Source organism: Eurosta solidaginis, chromosome 3 (assembly GCF_040869045.1).
Source record: "Eurosta solidaginis isolate ZX-2024a chromosome 3, ASM4086904v1, whole genome shotgun sequence".
NCBI classification, from domain to species: Eukaryota; Metazoa; Arthropoda; class Insecta; order Diptera; family Tephritidae; genus Eurosta; species Eurosta solidaginis.
In genome coordinates, this window is record NC_090321.1 from 50992467 (window position 1) to 51012937 (window position 20471).

Below are 20471 nucleotides of genomic sequence, written 5' to 3' on the forward strand. Positions count from 1 at the left end.
TTCCTCCATTACAATATCTGCAATGACTGGCGATGCTGGGGATCCCATAGGCATTCCATAGCGCTGTTCATATATCTTGTCTCTAAATTTAAAATACCTGTTGTCCTTTATGCAGAATCGTACTACCCCAAGAAATAAGTCCTTCGTTAACGAAGTGTGGCTTTTTATCAAATCCCACTTATTCTCAATAATTTTCATCGCATGGTCTACTGGAACGCTAGGGAAAAGAGATACCACATCAAAAGAAACTAGACTTTCATCGTCATATATATATGTCTTTTTTATTTTGTCTTTAAACTCGATTGAGTCTTTTACGTTGAAAATGGAAGATTTTGTTATGTTCTTAAGTATGTTAGTGAGGTATTTACACATACTATATGATGGCGAATTTACTGACGAACATATTGGTCTCAATGGAATTCCTTCCTTGTGGATCTTCGGTAGACCATAGAGTCTCGGCGCATTAGCTGTTTTGCTTAGCAGACGGTATTTTTCACTCAGACTAATCATTTTGTTTTTAAACATCTTTTCGACAAATTCATTATTCTTTTCTTGGAGTTTGTTGGTGGGATCTCTTTTCAGAACTCTGTATGACGTGATGTCATTAACTATTTTCCCTAACTTCGTTTCATATTCAGATTTTTCCAAAACCACTGTAACATTACCTTTATCTGCACTGAGGACCAGTAGGTGTTTATTGTTACTGAGGAACTCTTTTGCTGAATGTAGGGTGTCTAAGACAAAATTACCATTCTTAGATACGATGGTAATAAGACATAACAATAAACTTACATTCAAATGGTACAAAAAACCCACTGCGTCTGGGAGATTAATAAACTTTTATTCCAAGCATGAAAGAAGAATCATAGTAAACACGGCAAAGAACTTTGTCAGAAAAGTTCTATCTATTAGCGACGCATGTTACCATGAAGAAAATGTTGCCCTGATCAAGGAAATATTAACAGACAACGATTTTCCTCTATCTTTAATCAATAGCTACATACGAGCTTTTTACGCTAGACAGAATACTACTGAGATCAGACAGGATGCCAAGAAAATATTCAAGACAGCCACATACATTCCAGGCTTGTCCAACAGACTGAAGAACTCAAATATATATGACCGGGACAAGTTCCAAATAGCTTTCACGTACGACAACACTCTACGACAAATATACAGCAACATGAAAAGCAGGATTGAAAAATACGAGAAATCCAACGTAATATACCAAATTAATTGCAATGGTGACGGGTCCCACTTATGCAATAAAGTATATGTGGGGACAACTAAATCTAAGCTTAAGACAAGGATTTCCGGACACAAGTCGAATATAAAAAACAGAAATAATTTGAACGATAACAAAACAGCCTTAACACATCATTGTAGCGCTACGGGACATTGTCCAGATTTAGACAATGTGAGAATTTTGCAACAAGAGAAGCAATATAACAAGAGATACATACTTGAAATGCTTCATATTATCAATATAGAGAGCGAAAAATGGATAAATTTTAAAACAGACACGGAAAATTGTGCTTCGGCCTATAGGCAGCTAATAAGCAGAAACAAAAAAGCGCTTTGAGAGTAATTTGTTAGTTTAATGTCCCACCAATATTCGTATTATAATTTTAGACAACAACAGTTTACCTGTAGCTGATATATGTACATATATATGTATGCTGAGAGCCACGTACAGTTGGAGAAATTTGTACATGGTTGTTTTTGTCAAAATTTGTTTATATTTACGGTATTTATTTGTTTACATTATATTGTTTATATTCGTTTAATATGTAATCTTTTAAAATTAGTCGATCAGGCACAGCCAAGAGTGTAAGTTGTGTTATAAGGATGTACGTAAAATGCACTTTTTGATGTTTTTATTGTTTGTAATCTTTTCAGTCCTGAGGATGATCTCAGATTGAGGTCGAAATATCGATTAACATTAAACAAGTATATTTATTGAAAGATATAAAATATTTGGTTTTTATTTATGCGTGGCCTTGAGCTCGAAAAATTTAATAATTTAAATATTGAAGGCCGAAAAACAACAAATAAAAATTATGGATCGGAGAGCACACCGAAATGACAACAATGCAATTGGAGTCTACAAAAACATCAAGAACAGGTATGACATGAAGACCAGGAGGTGCACAAAACGTTATCAATATAACACACAACAACTGATTGGGCTGACGGAGTCGATAAAGTTTTTGGGTAGATGCAGGAAGAGCGGCATAATACCAAATTTCATCAAAAATGCCACCAAAAACATTGTATACACCCTTGAATGCAACATCAATAACGAGAAAATTTCATCAAAGATCAACAAAGCAGCGTCATCATATTTGGTAACAGTCCAAAAGAAATTATTAAATATAATTATCAAAATCAAGCACGAGCTTCGGAAGAAAAAGGAAAAGGAGGTAAATAAACTAACAACAAATTTAAAACAACAATTAAATGAGGAAGATTCCGTCGTATTTTTCGAGAGTGAAACTCTGCTAAATAACAAACTTACAACAAAAATCAAGAAAACACAAACGGACAAATTTTATAGACTTAAAGACGAACAAAAACAACTACTAAACATCAAACACATTCCCCAGTGGTTTTGTAACACAACATCAACAAATATACCAGCTGACACTCAGTGGCTTCTCTCGTTAGGTCCAAAATATGCTTTGCCAACAAAAACGAAAAATTTTCCACTTTTTAAGATAATAGCAGACGGAGAGGACTGTATACAAACCATCGTAGACAGAGAAAGACAAGAGACAGAAAGAAATAATTTAACCACATTAATACGGGATCACCTGAAAAGACCAAATTATAATACGAGAGATAATTTTGTCTTAGACACCCTACATTCAGCAAAAGAGTTCCTCAGTAACAATAAACACCTACTGGTCCTCAGTGCAGATAAAGGTAATGTTACAGTGGTTTTGGAAAAATCTGAATATGAAACGAAGTTAGGGAAAATAGTTAATGACATCACGTCATACAGAGTTCTGAAAAGAGATCCCACCAACAAACTCCAAGAAAAGAATAATGAATTTGTCGAAAAGATGTTTAAAAACAAAATGATTAGTCTGAGTGAAAAATACCGTCTGCTAAGCAAAACAGCTAATGCGCCGAGACTCTATGGTCTACCGAAGATCCACAAGGAAGGAATTCCATTGAGACCAATATGTTCGTCAGTAAATTCGCCATCATATAGTATGTGTAAATACCTCACTAACATACTTAAGAACATAACAAAATCTTCCATTTTCAACGTAAAAGACTCAATCGAGTTTAAAGACAAAATAAAAAAGACATATATATATGACGATGAAAGTCTAGTTTCTTTTGATGTGGTATCTCTTTTCCCTAGCGTTCCAGTAGACCATGCGATGAAAATTATTGAGAATAAGTGGGATTTGATAAAAAGCCACACTTCGTTAACGAAGGACTTATTTCTTGGGGTAGTACGATTCTGCATAAAGGACAACAGGTATTTTAAATTTAGAGACAAGATATATGAACAGCGCTATGGAATGCCTATGGGATCCCCAGCATCGCCAGTCATTGCAGATATTGTAATGGAGGAATTGCTGAACAAATTCATGGAAGATTTTCCACATAAACCACGTTTGCTAACAAAATATGTTGATGATATATTTGCTATCGTCAAAACAGATAAAGTCCAAGAAACGGTGGCCACTCTAAACAGCTACATGAAGTCTATAAATTTCACGTCAGAGATAGAAGTTGACGGAAAATTACCATTCTTAGATACGATGGTAATAAGACATAACAATAAACTTACATTCAAATGGTACAAAAAACCCACTGCGTCTGGGAGATTAATAAACTTTTATTCCAAGCATGAAAGAAGAATCATAGTAAACACGGCAAAGAACTTTGTCAGAAAAGTTCTATCTATTAGCGACGCATGTTACCATGAAGAAAATGTTGCCCTGATCAAGGAAATATTAACAGACAACGATTTTCCTCTATCTTTAATCAATAGCTACATACGAGCTTTTTACGCTAGACAGAATACTACTGAGATCAGACAGGATGCCAAGAAAATATTCAAGACAGCCACATACATTCCAGGCTTGTCCAACAGACTGAAGAACTCAAATATATATGACCGGGACAAGTTCCAAATAGCTTTCACGTACGACAACACTCTACGACAAATATACAGCAACATGAAAAGCAGGATTGAAAAATACGAGAAATCCAACGTAATATACCAAATTAATTGCAATGGTGACGGGTCCCACTTATGCAATAAAGTATATGTGGGGACAACTAAATCTAAGCTTAAGACAAGGATTTCCGGACACAAGTCGAATATAAAAAACAGAAATAATTTGAACGATAACAAAACAGCCTTAACACATCATTGTAGCGCTACGGGACATTGTCCAGATTTAGACAATGTGAGAATTTTGCAACAAGAGAAGCAATATAACAAGAGATACATACTTGAAATGCTTCATATTATCAATATAGAGAGCGAAAAATGGATAAATTTTAAAACAGACACGGAAAATTGTGCTTCGGCCTATAGGCAGCTAATAAGCAGAAACAAAAAAGCGCTTTGAGAGTAATTTGTTAGTTTAATGTCCCACCAATATTCGTATTATAATTTTAGACAACAACAGTTTACCTGTAGCTGATATATGTACATATATATGTATGCTGAGAGCCACGTACAGTTGGAGAAATTTGTACATGGTTGTTTTTGTCAAAATTTGTTTATATTTACGGTATTTATTTGTTTACATTATATTGTTTATATTCGTTTAATATGTAATCTTTTAAAATTAGTCGATCAGGCACAGCCAAGAGTGTAAGTTGTGTTATAAGGATGTACGTAAAATGCACTTTTTGATGTTTTTATTGTTTGTAATCTTTTCAGTCCTGAGGATGATCTCAGATTGAGGTCGAAATATCGATTAACATTAAACAAGTATATTTATTGAAAGATATAAAATATTTGGTTTTTATTTATGCGTGGCCTTGAGCTCGAAAAATTTAATAATTTAAATATTGAAGGCCGAAAAACAACAAATAAAAATTTAACTAAAACGTAAAAAATAAATTGACTGTAAAGAAATATAACACTTTATAAGTTCATTGTAACCTTTAACGATAATTAGCCTTTTTCATCTGCGACAAAAAAAACTCCATATTATACATAATTTTATATTTTTAACATTAAAACTTTACACCTAAATTATTAAATCTTACAATTTATATCACAGTCCTAATTCTTCTAGTAAAAGCGAGTTACATTGTGATAGCAAGAAAAGGAGGTCGTAAATGTTTTTAATTATACCATCAAAATTTAGCACGCTTTTTATTCTAATAATTGGGACTGTGATATAAATTGTAAGATTTAATAATTTAGGTATAAAGTTTTAATGTTAAAAATATATAATTATCTACAATATGGAATTTTTTTGTCGCAGACGAAAAAGCCTAATTATCGATAAAGAACTTATAATGTGTTTTATTTCTTTACAGTCAATTTATTTTTTACTATTTAGTTAATTTTATTAACCAATAATAAGCTTTTAATTAAAAAAAAAATTGTTTTCTTTAAACTTGTTATGCTTTCTATCATTGCGAATAATATTGTAATTATTTATGTTGAAGCGAGTGTCATTCAACTGATATTTACACCAGGTTTCAGTCACACAGATAACGTCAACAGCAGAATTCTCAAATATGTATCTCAAGTAGTCAATTTTCTCGTTACTCAGACTTCTGGCATTAAAGTGAACAATATTAAAACCTTTATGTTTGGAACACGAGCTCATCTGTACCCAGAAAATGGGCGAAATGTTATGATAACCACGCGCACTTTTTATATATATAAGATTTTGGAAAACACAAAAAAAGTGATTATTTAGTAAATAATACACCTAAAATGTTGAAATTTGATGTATGAACTGATATTGAGACTCTTGATAAAAATTTGAAAAAAAAAAAATTTTTTTTAATGGGTATGGCACCGCCCACTTGTGATAAAATCAATTTTACAAAAATTATTAATCATAGATCAAAAACCGTTAAATCTATCGTAACAAAACTCGGCAGAGAGGTTGCCTTTACTATAAGGAATTCTTTGAAGAAAACTTAACGAAATCGGTTAAGGACCACCCCCACTTTTATTTAAAGGATTTTTAAAAGAATCGTGGACGAATAAAATTAGCTATATCTTTGCAAAAAAGGGCTTTATATCAATTGTATTTAATTTCCCAAGTGGATTTATAACAATAAATAGCAAACACTTCAAATTAAAAAAATGGGCGTGGCACCGCCCCTATTATGACTAAGCAATTTTCTATATTTCGGGAGCCATAATTCGAAGAAAACTTAACATGTCGTAATGAAATTGTGTACACAAATTTTCCTTATAGCAGAAAATATTTCTAGTAAAAATGAATGGGATCGGTTGAAGACCTCGGCAACTTAGATATAAAACAAGTTTAAAAGGGTCGTAGACTAGACGAATAAGCACTAAATTAGCAAAAAATAGTTTTGAGTCAATGATATTTCACTTATCAAGTTTTATTGTAAGAGGAAATGGGGAGACATTTCTTTTTTTAAACGGACGGTGCCACGTGTTATGTAGAAAAGTAATTTATATGGATTGAAGTGTACAATTGAAGCTCACGCTGAGTATACAATGTTCGGTTACACCCGCACTTAGGCACCTTTACTTGTTTGGTAGACCTCTGGATATCAAATTATTTATGAAATATAGCTCTGTAAACGAGCTATATCTGCAAAAGAAACTTTTAAAGGAACTGGGAACTGTCGCCGTATAACAATCATATCAAGTCATAACTAATTGGCGCTTAATTGCCTAGACCATTTAGTTCCCAATAACTAACGCGAATTGGGAATAACATGGAAGATCAAGTTTTCTTCCGTCTGCCTCTAAGACGAAGCGTTATCATCAATTCGCATCGCTTCCCAAGGCAGTCGGTTCTATGTACCGGAGCGACTCGGGATTTTTCCGGACCATTCCTGAGAAATGGCTTTGCTGCATCTGCCGGAAAAGAATATTTTTAGGACGGTCATACTCTTGTCAGTGTGTCTCGTGTAAGGGATGGTTGCATTGGACAGATTGTTTTGGGCTACATCCCAAAACCAGACGTCCACGTAACTTCTATAAATCTTTTGTGCTTCCTTGCTTTTCACGCCCTAGGGCGTCCCGTAGTCTACTTCTTAGCGCCCCCTTATTACCTTCCAGCAGCCCGCTGCTCAGCAAGCCACAATACGTACCCGCTGCTCGCGCCCCACGGCGCCACCAACTCATACGGCTGCTCCCACTCATACCGACAATCTCCGTAGTAGAGTCGGGAGCAATGCCGAGCATCAGCCCCTGCCCCCGTCTTCTCCCCCCCCCCCTCCCCTCTTTTCCGGCAGCAATTGTGTAGGTCAGGGAAACATACTATTAGTCCCTACCTCCCTTTGAACCGTTTTCCAGCAGAGAATATATATGTTTGCAACATCCGAACAATGCAGCTCCTGCCACGGACGGTGTCACTTTCCTAGATGTTCTGGTCTCCGCGACGGCAACCCCCCGACGGGCCATGTTACCAGGACGCATACACAAATACACCGGGTATCCCAATGTTTACCCAAGGACGCCCAGTCTCGGGGCCACAACAGCAGTTACGTCCTAGCCTTCCACAACCCAGGAGTAGTCACCCGTCACCTACTCTCAGAGTGACGACGTCTCCCCCTATGCACTTCAGAATTCTGCAGTGAAACTGTAATGGGTTAACTGGGAAGATCACGGAGATAGTCGATTTCCTGAAGCGGCACTACATCCGCATTGCTGCGATTTAAGATACTAAACTCACAGCAAGATCTGCTCTGCAGACCTTTTCTGGGTATAATGTCCACAGAAAAGATTGCGAGAGCGGAAATGGAGGCGGGCTCGCGTTTATCATACACCACTCTGTGCAATATCATATATTTGATACCGACATCGGCCGCAGGGACAGTGTCTTGGAATGTCAAGGCTTATCTGTCCGGTCAAGCGATGCAAATCTAGAAATCATCAACATCTACAACCCTCCTGCCACCTGTTACTCCAGTGGATACCGCCCTAATATCAGCGCCTTACTCACTGGCAACAATCGCATTATCTTAGCCGATTTCAATGCCCACCACGATCTTTGGCATTCAAATTTGCGGCCGGACAGTAGGGGTGAGATGTTGGCGGATCAAATAGAAGAAACGACGTTATGCACAATAAGCGGAGACGGCCCCACACGTATGGTAGGAAGCTGTCACAGTTCGCCGGATATATCAATCGTGAGCACAAAACTCGTAAACTGCGTCAACTGGCAACCGATGGTAACATTAGCATCCGACCACCTGCCTATACTTATTTCGCTCGAGCATACAGCAGACTTCATCGTCACAGAAAAACGCAATTTCATAAACTTTAAAAAAGGAAAGTGGGACGAATACAAATCCTTTACAGACAATCGCTTTGCTGCCCTTCCTATCCCGACTGATGCTCGCCAAGGGGAGCGTGCTTTCCGCAAGGTCATTGAATCCGCCTCGGCTCGCTTCATTCCCGCCGGTGGAATTCCCGAAATTCGGCCCCACTCTCCACACATCTCGATGCCGGCGACCCCCAAGTAAGGGGTATAAGCCAACGCATCAGATTGCTTGTGGATGAACGCATTCTCCTTTGCCAACTCATGTGCCCTAGCGTTACCTTCTACCCTTTTATAACGGGGAAGACAGTATAGATATATGCACCAGCATGAGCAAAGGCTCACCAATGCTTGTTTGTATTTCAGGAATCTTTAGAAGAGAAAACAAACAACATCTTTTTGCAAATGAAGCAAGCCTGAATATTGGGGATGAATTAAAAACTTGTGTTTAGTATGCAATAAAGAAACTAATTTTATCATAACATACTTTTAGGCGCCGATGTATAATTATCACATCAAATAACTTAAAAGCTCCTTGAAGTATGCAAACTATAGGCTAAAAATCTAATAATTATTTTCGTAGCTTCCAAAAGTTTCTCAAGAAGTATTTTCAAAGTTTATGAAAACGCCGATTAACCACGCGCAATTGGCTTATTAGGAGCTTTCGTTTGATGTGCAGAAGAAAGTTGGCTCTCAAAATAGGATACCATACGGCGATGAGCATGGAGCTGAATTTTGACTTTACTACTGACAAAGATTTGCAAATAAATGAAAAATTATATGCATAAACAAGTTAAAATTGTATGTCACTTAAGCTTATGGCAACGCGACATCATAGCATTTTTGGCATTTACCCTTTTTAGTGAAGCCAACAGCCTAAAACTTCAGCATGCACATAAAAGAGATGCTCAAAAAAAAACCAAATCAATGAAAATAGAACAAAAAAACAAAAAGGATACCATTTCTGAAAAGAGACGCAGATAGAATATCCCCCAAAACGCCAATCCTCACGCTTTAAATGTCATATATTTGACATGCTTCAATATTCATATTGACTACCTACTGCCAGACGTTGGCGCATTATTAGTCACACACACGCGCCATGCGATGACAGTCTCATCAATAGCTGCAGTCACACAATGTCACTCAAAATGAGTTGAGTATGTAGACAGAGTGCTAACGACTGCCGTTAGTATTTACTTATACTTCGTATTCTAATGTTATACCCAGCTGTACTTGGGTTCAGGGTATTACAATTTTGATTGGATAACGGTTAGGTTAGGTTAGGTTGCGAGGACTGAGCTGGACACAATGGTAACAGCTCACTACTTAGGCCACCGATGGGCCTATTGTAATACCCAATACGGTCTCAAATAGGACCTCTACCCTACCTAAAGCGGGTCAAACCACTTCGTGGAATTTATGTATTTTGCTAGAGCCTCGACTCCATAGCTAGAGACCTCAACAAGGTCATGTAGAAAAGGTTTACCAAGGATGGCCAACCTACGCCTGCTAAGCGCTGGACAATGACAGAGAAGGGGCTGGACACTCTCCTCCTCTTCTGTACATCTGCAGTTGCGTCAATAGTCGAAGGTGGTTACCCCCCTTCTAGCACCATACGTGCCTATTAAACAACCCTTATCAGGGACGATAAAACTGATTTGTTTAAAATCAGAAGCGCTCTTGTGCGCCCCAGGGCAAGGTTAGCCTGAAGGTCTCACACGATGATATGGCTGACTATAGTTCATTTGCAATTTTTATTGTGTTTGTGTTCACGCGAAGCCTAAAAGTAGCCATGGGTATACCTACCGAATCATTTCCCGGGAAGGTATGGTCGGTGGTGCCTCTTCTGGCCATCTCGTCTGCTCTGCAGTTGCCTTCAATATCCCTGTGCCCATGTACCCATATAAGGCTGATACTGAAGTTCTGAGCCATCTCGTTAAGAGATCTGCGGCATTAAGTGACCGACTTTCCGTTGTCGACGAATTAGTCTAGGGCCTTTAATGCGGCATGGCTGTCTGAGAAAATAAACGCCCGTTTACCATCCTTAGGCATAGACCCGAGATGATTCACGGTTGGTTGTATAGCTATAAAGGAATCGATATAGATATAGACTTCCATATATCAAAATCATCAATAACGAAAAAAAATTGATTTAGCCCAGTCCGTCTGTCCGTCCGTTAAAACGATAACTTGAGCAAATATTGAGATATCTTTACCAAATACCGGTATACAGGCTTAACTGGACCTAGAATAGATTGGTGCTGAAAATGAGCGAAATTGGACTATAACCACGCCCACTTTTTCGATAGCGAAAATTTATAAAAATGGAAAAAACGGATACCGCTAAGCTAATGAAATTTGTTAGGTGGATCGTTTTAATGACGCAAAACATAAATGGCAGAACATTTTGGAATATGGGCATGTCACCACCCACACTTAGAGGAATACAATTTTAAAGTTTAACAAGCCATGAATCAAAAGCCGTTAAAGATATAATATTGAAATTTGGCATAGAAATTATCCTTGTCAAATTATATAGACTAAGTGGAGATAATCAAAATCGGTTAAAGACCCGACCCGCTTTTCTAAAGGTCTAACAAAATTTGAGTTTGCAATAACTCCATGGTATTTAATTACATTTGACTGGTATTCTACCTCAGTAGTGGTATAGTTGAGCTAAGGGCAACACTTAAACAAATTTTGAGAATGGATGTGACACGCCCCTTTTTTTTACTCTTTCCAAAATACTTTTAGTGCCATAAGTCGAACAAAAATCTAGCAATCCGAATGAAATGTGGCATAAGTATTTTCTAAATCATAGCTACAACCATTGTGAATTCACACAAGTGGCGAATGTGTATTAAAAACGTTCACAATAGTAAACAGACTCGATCACCTGTTCAAACGCTGTTCGATTACTTAAATTATTTGTTCAATAGTATTTTTCAAACATTTTTGTAGACGACTGACATATTGCATTATTTATATAGTTTAAAATTTTTGCTTAACTGGCCGTCAATACTTTATTTAATAACTAGACTTTAAAAATTTAAGTCGATATGTAGTCTGAATTTCTGTATACACAATTAAAAGAAACGCTGATTTGAAACACAAATTTTCAATTCGTGGCACTTCAATTTAATAATCGTGAGTAAAAAACAAACCTTTCTTCCATTCTCTGGCCGTTCGCGACAGCCCTTCTCCCTGCTAACTATTATTTGACAGGTAGGTATGGCAATGAGGAATAGAAAGATTTTTCACTTGTATGAATTTACAATGGTTATATCTTTACATTAAAATAAACAATTTTTGTAGAGTAGCCTCGCTACACTTTTTGCTACTTTTGAGAGCAAATGAGTTCAGTATAGAACCATATAAGAATTATTACGCAGCCTTATAATACTGTAACGAATTTACTGCAAACTTCTGCTAAGTTCAGAATCACTAAACTGTTGAATAAATAGCTCCACTCTTCAATAATGCAAAATGGCCTTTATTAAAGTACTTCACAATAACACCTATATTTCGCTTACAGATAGCTTGCTTAACTCAAACTGATTGATAGCTTAAATGAAACTGATTCTCACGCCTCTACTGTTGCGGCCTTTTATACTTTGTGATTTCTCGTTGCATCTTCTAGGCGCTTCCCGAATTTACTTAGTTACTGCTATATAATTATAACTACAGATGCACGTGTATAGCTTCTCATATGCGCATGTATTTGTGAGCGACACTTGCCCAATTACAATTGCATACTTTTGGGAGCATCTCAGATAAGATATCTGCATGTTTTTGTGCGTCACTTCTCCACTGCGTGTACGTACATATGTGTAGGCATTATGATTGATCTAGTGATGTGCATACAAGGCGCTGCTTAGCATCGCTTAGAGGTGACAGTACCCCTTAGTGTTGCTAATATTCGTAACAATACTATTAACCAAACAAACTATAAAGCAAACAACAACAGCGTTTCAAGTGCACAGCTGGGTATATAATGTTCGGTTTCACCCGAACTTAGACTTTCTTACATGCTGTTCCAGTCTTTGCAATGTAAAACGATCGTAGGTTTTACAATGAAATTCAGTACGCTGTGCTATTCATCATGCACACATACATATACACAAACTATATGTATATGTTTGTCATATAGTGAGAATGTTACGGTTGTAAGGTATTTGATGTAAATTCACTCAAGCGAAATTATAATTTTCCCGGCGCCAAGCTGTCAGCAAAAATTTCTTTAGCAGGAAAGCAACGCACAGAAAGTGTGGCAATTTAATTTTGGAAAAAAAAGAAAAGAGAATATGTAGCACCGTTAGGTAATGCGCGTTTGTAGCAAAGGCAAACAGTTGCGTTGTTAATAATACATTTTTGATTCTTGTATTATAAGTGAATTTACCAATTATGGGCAATGTGAGATATGAAAGAGTTAAATCTACAAACTCAATGAGAAAATAAAAAAAAAAAGTTGTGTTTGATAATGCGAAATTCTTTTCATAGAGGGCATGATACAATCACCCATACAGGTGATATCAATAGCACAAAGTGGAGTCACATGTGACAATACTCGCACTCTTAAATTTAAGTGTTGCTTCTTCACTTATATGCAGCTTTGTTTTTTAATTTAATAAAAAAATACTCCATTAATGCCTTTCTGAAATATTAAGTATCTAGCCAGAAAATAGAGCCTTCGGTCTGTATTTAATTTCGTGGGAGGGTTTATTTCCTTTTTCTGAGACGAAATGGTAAAGTTTTAGCCAACCGAGCTAAATGTCTGTATCCTGAGAGTAACACATTGCCCATAACTGCGAAATATGGAAACATACTGCTGACGTCAATGAGATGATTTTAATTCGAAAACTCGAGATTTACGGTATACGATCCCAAGTCCCAACATTCATATATATAAACTAAAAGTTTGGGTAGGCTCATTGACCAAAAAGAGGTGGCTGGAGTAAAAATATATAACGGCAGAGATTTTACAGCGGCGACGCTTCAACAAATCAGAGCTTATAGATTTACCTGATAGGACTTTATTTTAAACCACTACGGTGGCCGCCGTGGTGTGATGGTAGCGTCCTCTGCCTACACACCGACAATCATGAGTTCGCGCCTCGGCCAAAGCAATATCAAAATTTAAAAACAAGTTTTTTCAATTAGAACAACATTTTTCGATTTTTAAATTTGTATGAAAAGTTAAAAAGGAGCACGACGCAAATTGATAGAGAAGCTCTACTTAAAATCTCTTAGGAGCTTATCACGCCTCACATTTAATTTGTATTTCTTTGTGGCTAGCCCTGGAAGAGTTTAGACAAACATGAAGTACTACTGAAGCCGTATGATTAAGCCTGACCGACATTGTTCTGACTTTCTCTATCTATCCACCTGCCTCTGCTCTGTCTATGACTTTTTCTCTCTTATTTCCTCTCCGCTCTGCATTTTCTTATTAATCTTTATAGGCTCATTCAATTTCCCTATCCCTTTCATTGTTCCGTAAATCATTCCGCTTTTTCTCTTACTCTTCCTGCTCTTTCTTCTATCCATTTTTAACTCTCACTGTTACTCTTAATCTTATACTTCCTGATCACCTTCTTTTAATACTTTGTTTCAAACTATTAATCTTATTCTAATTTTAATTCTCACGCTCTATCTTTCTCTTGTTCTCTTTACTTTTCCAACTTCCTTCCAACTTTCGTCTACTTTTCCTTCCCATTTCCTCTGTTTTTTCTTCGCCTTTATTTTATGTCCCGTTTCCAATGTGGAGATATATAGAGTTTGGTTTTCTCCGCACATTACATTATTAAGGTACTAAAAAAGTAGCAAAATATTACCAAAAATTTTCCTCCCTACTACTTTAAATTCATGACCGTATTATGGGCCCTCAAATTTTTGTTGTTGTAATACTGATTTTACCTGTCTGGCTATATTGCGTCATGATACAGCGAATGTAAAAACATTAGATTGGGCCGACAAAAAAATTGAAAACGTGCGCGACTAAATTTGAAAGTTAAGTTGAGTGGGAGTCAAAAAACAGCACGAGTACCAAGTACTCGTGAAGTTCGATAATATAATAGTGTACGTCTAAAGAAGCTATGTTTTTAAATTAACTAAAGCTCGTTCAGTTATTGAAATTAAACCAAAACAGAGGTAACTTTACCAGAAGCAAATACTTTAGGGCTTAATGAGAGAGGCTTATTCGGCTTATTCTTGATAGCTAATTATTATTGGCGGCCGCCGTAGTATGAAGGTAGCGTGCTATGCCTACCACACCGAAGATCCTGGGTTCACGCCCCGGGAAAGTACCATCAAAAACTTTAGAAACAAGTTTTTTCAATTAGAAGAAAAATTTTCTAAGCGGGGTCCCCCCTAGGCAGTATTTGGCAAGCACTCCGAATGTATTTCTGCAATGAAAAGCTCTCAGTGAAAACTCATCTGCCTTGCAGATGCCGTTGGGAGTCGGCTTAAAACAAGTAGGTCCCATTCCGCCAATTTGTAGAAAGAGAGAAATAGGATCACGACGCAAATTGGTAGAGAAGCTCGGCCTTAGATCTCTTCGAAGGTTATCGCGCCTTACATTTATATATTTTAAATTTTATCATCTAGTAATTGGGTTGTAAAAGTCTTGTAATAGACGCGTTACGGATATGTCATTGTTTTGTTTTGAAATTTTAACGGTATCTGTTTCGCAACAAACCGATGGGACGCCAATGACAAATCGATAACACGACGGTAATAAATTGGTAATATTCAGATTAAAAAATCGAAAATCTTTAAAAATTCGATAACTTTTCTATAACAAAGCGATAAGTTTACAAATTGCTAACACTCTGTTAATCGATAAAAATTCAATAACATACCGAAAAGACATCTATATATATATATATGATAAAAAATCGATAACTTCAAAGAAAACATAACTTTTTGATAAAAGATGAATAACACGCCGATTAAAAGTTGATGATACTTTTCGAAAACAGCTCGATAACTTTTCAATAAGAAGTTGATTACATTCAAATAACAACTCGATAACTTTTCGACAGTAGTTGAAAAACCTTTTCAACAAAAAATTGCTACGTTTTCGATTACGAATCAAAAATTTTCTATAGCACAGCGGTTATTTCCCGATAACACGCAGATAAAAAATTGTTGCCTTTAAGAAAAATAATGGATAATTTTTTAATAACAAAGCGATACATTTTCGAACAAAAGTCAATAACATTTCGAAAAATAAATCGATAAGTGTTCGATAACAAAACGATAGCTCATCCTACGTAAATCGACAGCCTATAGATACAAAGTTGATAACGGTTTTATAACATTTCTATAAAAAATCCACAACTTGTCTATACCACGACAAAACCAGGCCGAAAACAAACCCACTAGAAACGATAGGAAGAATAAGGGAGAACTTGCCGATAACAAACATGCCGTCCAGTTCTGGTTCTAAATTTCGCTACGGTCCCCGCTTCGGATTTGGTTTTGCATTTGAGTTGTCATAATTCATTTTTCCCCACTCCATTTTAATTTTTTACACTTTTAAAGGGGATTTTAAATTAAAAGCAATTTGTATGCAATACCAGACCGAACTTAAAAACATGATTAAACCACTTCAGGTGCAACAGAAAGAAGAGTCAGATACGAAGTAGAGTGAATGCGACGCTAACTGCTATGGCATTTTACATAATTAGTCCCTTAATTGAAGGAAGTATGGCACCAAGTAACGAATATTATTCCTAGAAGCGAAAATATGCTATCTTATATCATGTAACATTATAATATTTAGCTGCGTTTAGTTTTGTTCATGTTTTATTTTATTACTATGCTATGTTCTGTTATGCTTGGTTATATCATGTTTTCTTTTCTTTTACGCTCTTTTATGAAATGTAAATTTGTGTTATTCTATGTTACGTTTTTTACATATTAAGCTATGTTATGTCATGTTATGTTGTGGTATTTCATGGTATGTTATTCTATCATATTTTATGTTCAGTTATGATGTGCAATGTTATGGTATGTTAAGCTGTGTTACTTTATGTTATCTTATGTTACGTAAATTTTTTATGTTAATTATCTCACGTATTTTAAATATGTTATGTTATGTTATGTTGTTTTATGCTATGGTTGTTATGTTATGTTTTTTATGTTATGTTACATATGCTATTTTATGCTATGTTATGTTATTTTATTTTATGTTATAGTACGTTCATCTGTTTTGACATGCTGTGTTTTGTTATGTCTTGTTATGTTATATTATGCCACGTTATGAGTTTCATTTACTTGCGGGGTTTTATATAATTAGGCCCTTGACTAGAATGGGTTTTGTGTTAAACAACGCAATGATTTTTGGCATTATTCGCTTTCCAGAAAGCTTGACGTTCATCTCGTATAATAAAGTCCCTTCGAAAAAAATAGCTTTTTGGTATTTCATTGTTACCCAAAAATTATATCGCTATAATTTTTCACATCTAGCAACCCTTTGAAAAATTTTAATTTTTCGGAAAAAACAAAAATTTCCCAAAATATTTTTTGCTTGTCAATTTATCATTTTCGGTTTTTCCAATTTGCGTACAAACAAAATAAATTTGAATTCCGGTCAATAACGTAAACATAATCCAAAAATTGTATACAAATTCAGCGAAACGATAAATTCTTAAAAAAAAATTCCGTTAAATATTTGGTCAAACACTGGATAACGTGAAATTTTCTTGTTCCATTTCGTAACCAGCAGCAAAAGCAATTCAACATTAATTCAATAAAAAAATCGTCAAACCGCAGCGCGCGTCGTCTGCGGAATGCACCTGCAGCAATATCGAATAGTTTGGCACGCATCAATTTGCTCAAAAGTAGAATGCGTAGCTCCAACAACAACTCTGAACGGAAACAAGAATACCTGGCGCACCGGATGCGTATACAAAATGCCAAAAGTGTGGTGAACAGTCAACCGCCATGTCATATTGTCAAGCGACCGCCACGCGAAATGTCATTCACAGAAATGATGAATTCGGTGCGCACGGCTATACAAAAAAGGAGTAATACGCGCACTTTTACCACAGCACCGCCATCTGCAACAACATCGGCAACCGCCACATTGATGACTGTAGCAACTGTTAACTCCTCGGCATCACCACGAAACTTGGTGCATAAGTCACGCATGAAAATTTCAAAAAGTGAACGAATAACAGAATGTGTGCATGATAAATCCGCAATGTTGTTATATGATTGCAATTCTTGTGGCGCATTCGGTTGTTGTTGTACTTGCGGTGGCGCTGGTGATGGACGTCATTGCTTGTCCACATGCGCTGACTTGCATGAAAAATACAAGCAACATATTGGACAAGAGCGTGGCGCGGGTGATGCTTGTAGAAATGTGTTACCAATTCAGGAGCGTTCGAGCTTTAGCAGCCATACCGGTTATTACGCAAGCAGAAGTAATCAAAACGCAGTAGAACAACAGTCAATGCGTCAGCAACAGCGAACAACGCAACATACAAATAAAACTGCGCATACGCACAGCCCAAAATTGAATCCTGAAGAGCGCGCCGCTTATCAACATGCGCGCCTCGCAATGCCATTGCGCTCATTCTGGCATCGCGTTACGCGCAAAGAATGGAATGATGATACGCGCGTGCCACAACAAAAGCCATGTCGTCCTTTAGAAACGAAACTTACTCAACGTAAGCGCGCTGTACACAAAGTGCCCTCCAATGATTCAACGTATGGCATAGGTTGTAATAGCTCACATTGTGATGATGCCAAACACTCCAGCATACCATTGAATGTGCTGCGCCGCTATCAAGATTTAACCGTATCTTCAGATGAATCAATGTTGCGTCGTTTATTACGGCCACGCATTTTTTTCGATCTCGAAGTGAAGGGTATACGTCCGTTGGGTCGCATTATTATACAACTTTATACGGAGGCTTGTCCGGAAGTGGTGTTGGAATTTGTGCGCATGTGCACTGCAGCGAATGGTGAACGTGTTACATTTACACGTCTTTTGCCGCCACTATGGCTAGAGGGCGAATTGGCTTTGGTTGATAATAAGACGCTCACAGCGCACAGCATTGAACATGATACGAATGTGCTGGATCATGGTTGTGGCGCCGGTGTACTTTCATTTCCTAGTCGTTATGTGCGTGGCAGTAAGCGTCGTTTCCTTAGCTTCTCAATTAGTTTTAAGCCCCTAAAGGTATTAAATGGCAAACGCATCGCATTTGGTCGTATCAAACGTGGTTTATGGATATTGGACGCTGTACAGGATTATGGTACGAATAGCGGTAAGCCACAGCGCGATATTGTTGTGACTAGTTGTGGTTTGTGTAATTAAGCGGTAGGAAAAACCAAAACGGAAGTCTATACGTATGTATGTGTTCAATAGCTGAGGCATATTTGGCGCATGTTTGAGTTCAGTTAACGTGTAGGCAGTTAACGCATTCAATTTTTAATTGAAATGAAATTTAATATGCATTAAATATCAATTCTATTTGTAAATTAAATTCGTTAATCGAGGAAACGTGTAAATAAACTTTATAGCCATTTAATTTTGAAATATTAAAAGTGGAAGCAAAAGCGACTTTAAAGCAAGTTTCACTCAAATTTTTTCCATTGTTGTAGTAGCGATAAAAACACCTCCCGAAGATTTCGGGGGGGTGCTATCGACGTTGATAGCCATACGCCGGTTATAAATGCGGCACGTTCCGGCAGCAAGATTTAACATGACCACATTGAACATTATTTGCCATTCAGCCCCCCCCACTCATTACTTCCATGAGGAACACGAAGTTGCCAGAGCTTCGGATACTAAGGAAACCGGATTAGCCACGGGCAGGTGAGACTGTGAATTGGGTTTGGTTCCGGATTCGCCACGAGCAGGTGAGACCGATACTTGGGTTTGGAGAAGCTATAAATTGCGCTGGCAACCCTTTGAAAAAGCTACACTACAATACCCCTTGGATCATTTAGATATTTTAGTCGCCTCTTACGGCAGGTATACCTGCCGTTGGTATATTATAAGCCGCCTAACTAGCTAGGGGATTTTTTTTGCTCATTTCCCGCCCAATACAGAATGTTGCTCACTTATTATAAGGTCTTCAATTGAATTTGTATGTATTGATACAAGGGTTTATAATTTCCAGATTAGCATCACCTAACAGATATTACTTGTCGAACGGACAGATATTCCTTGACGCTCTATATCACAGCCTTAGGTAGAAGGCTTGGCTAGTTACAGCAGATATAGGAAGTGCGGGTTGGAGGAGGAAACAATCGAGCACATTTTGTGTTCGTGTCCAGCGCTTGCCAGGCTAAGGCTCTAGCTTTTAGGAGCGACACAGCTGTCAGATCTAGAAGCAGCAAGTTCTAGGAAGCTTCTAGTATTTGCCAAGACGAAGGAGTTATTTTATAACATAGGTCCTGGTTTCTGATATGGTTTTTCAGTTTGTTCATTAAACCAAACTTCTGGTAACACTACAGACTCATTCAGTGTATATGAGATTCTCATGGACCAGCCAGTTCAACCTAACCTACATCACAGCCTCAGGGACCGATATCAGCATTAAATTGATTTATTTGATCTGAGTGATAGGGGGTAAATACGACGCCACATCCGCTGCCACTCGCGCGTTTTTCTCTATGAAAATTTTAGCCGAAGCAAACCTACAGAGCAAATATTTTGGTAAGCCTCGATTCTGCTATGGTAGCTGCGCGGATTTTGCGTTTTTTTTTTCACAAAGACAACTACAGGCGGCATTCACGCTCCGTGGCTGCGTCTACGTTAGGCATGGACTTGATACATCCGCACAGCCAACAAAAGTTACCAGTGAGGCTGATCTGGATCGATTTCGCCAACCTTAAGTTCATATGCTTATTCATTGTTTTATGTTATATAAAGATGGCGCAAACATTAATTTATTTTTTTTTTCTTTTTCTTCGGCTTTGTCTATACCTTACTTTAAAGTTGCTTTTAATTCGATTGTACTCACTGTTTGGAGATAGTAGAAACGC

The 20471-nt window shown here is 37.1% G+C and overlaps 2 protein-coding genes across 6 annotated transcripts in view; both read left to right on the forward strand.

Annotated features, from left to right (window-relative positions):
- Window positions 1-20471, forward strand: part of LOC137243701 (D(2)-like dopamine receptor) — a 566273-nt gene that overhangs the window by 370955 nt on the left and 174847 nt on the right. The window lies entirely within an intron of this gene.
- Window positions 2133-18892, forward strand: LOC137247259 (uncharacterized). The gene is made up of 4 exons (XM_067778364.1): window positions 2133-3216; window positions 16252-16351; window positions 16394-16478; window positions 17194-18892. The coding sequence occupies exons 1-4, from the start codon at window positions 2133-2135 to the stop codon at window positions 18793-18795; spliced, it is 2871 nt and encodes a 956-aa protein (XP_067634465.1). The 3' UTR covers window positions 18796-18892.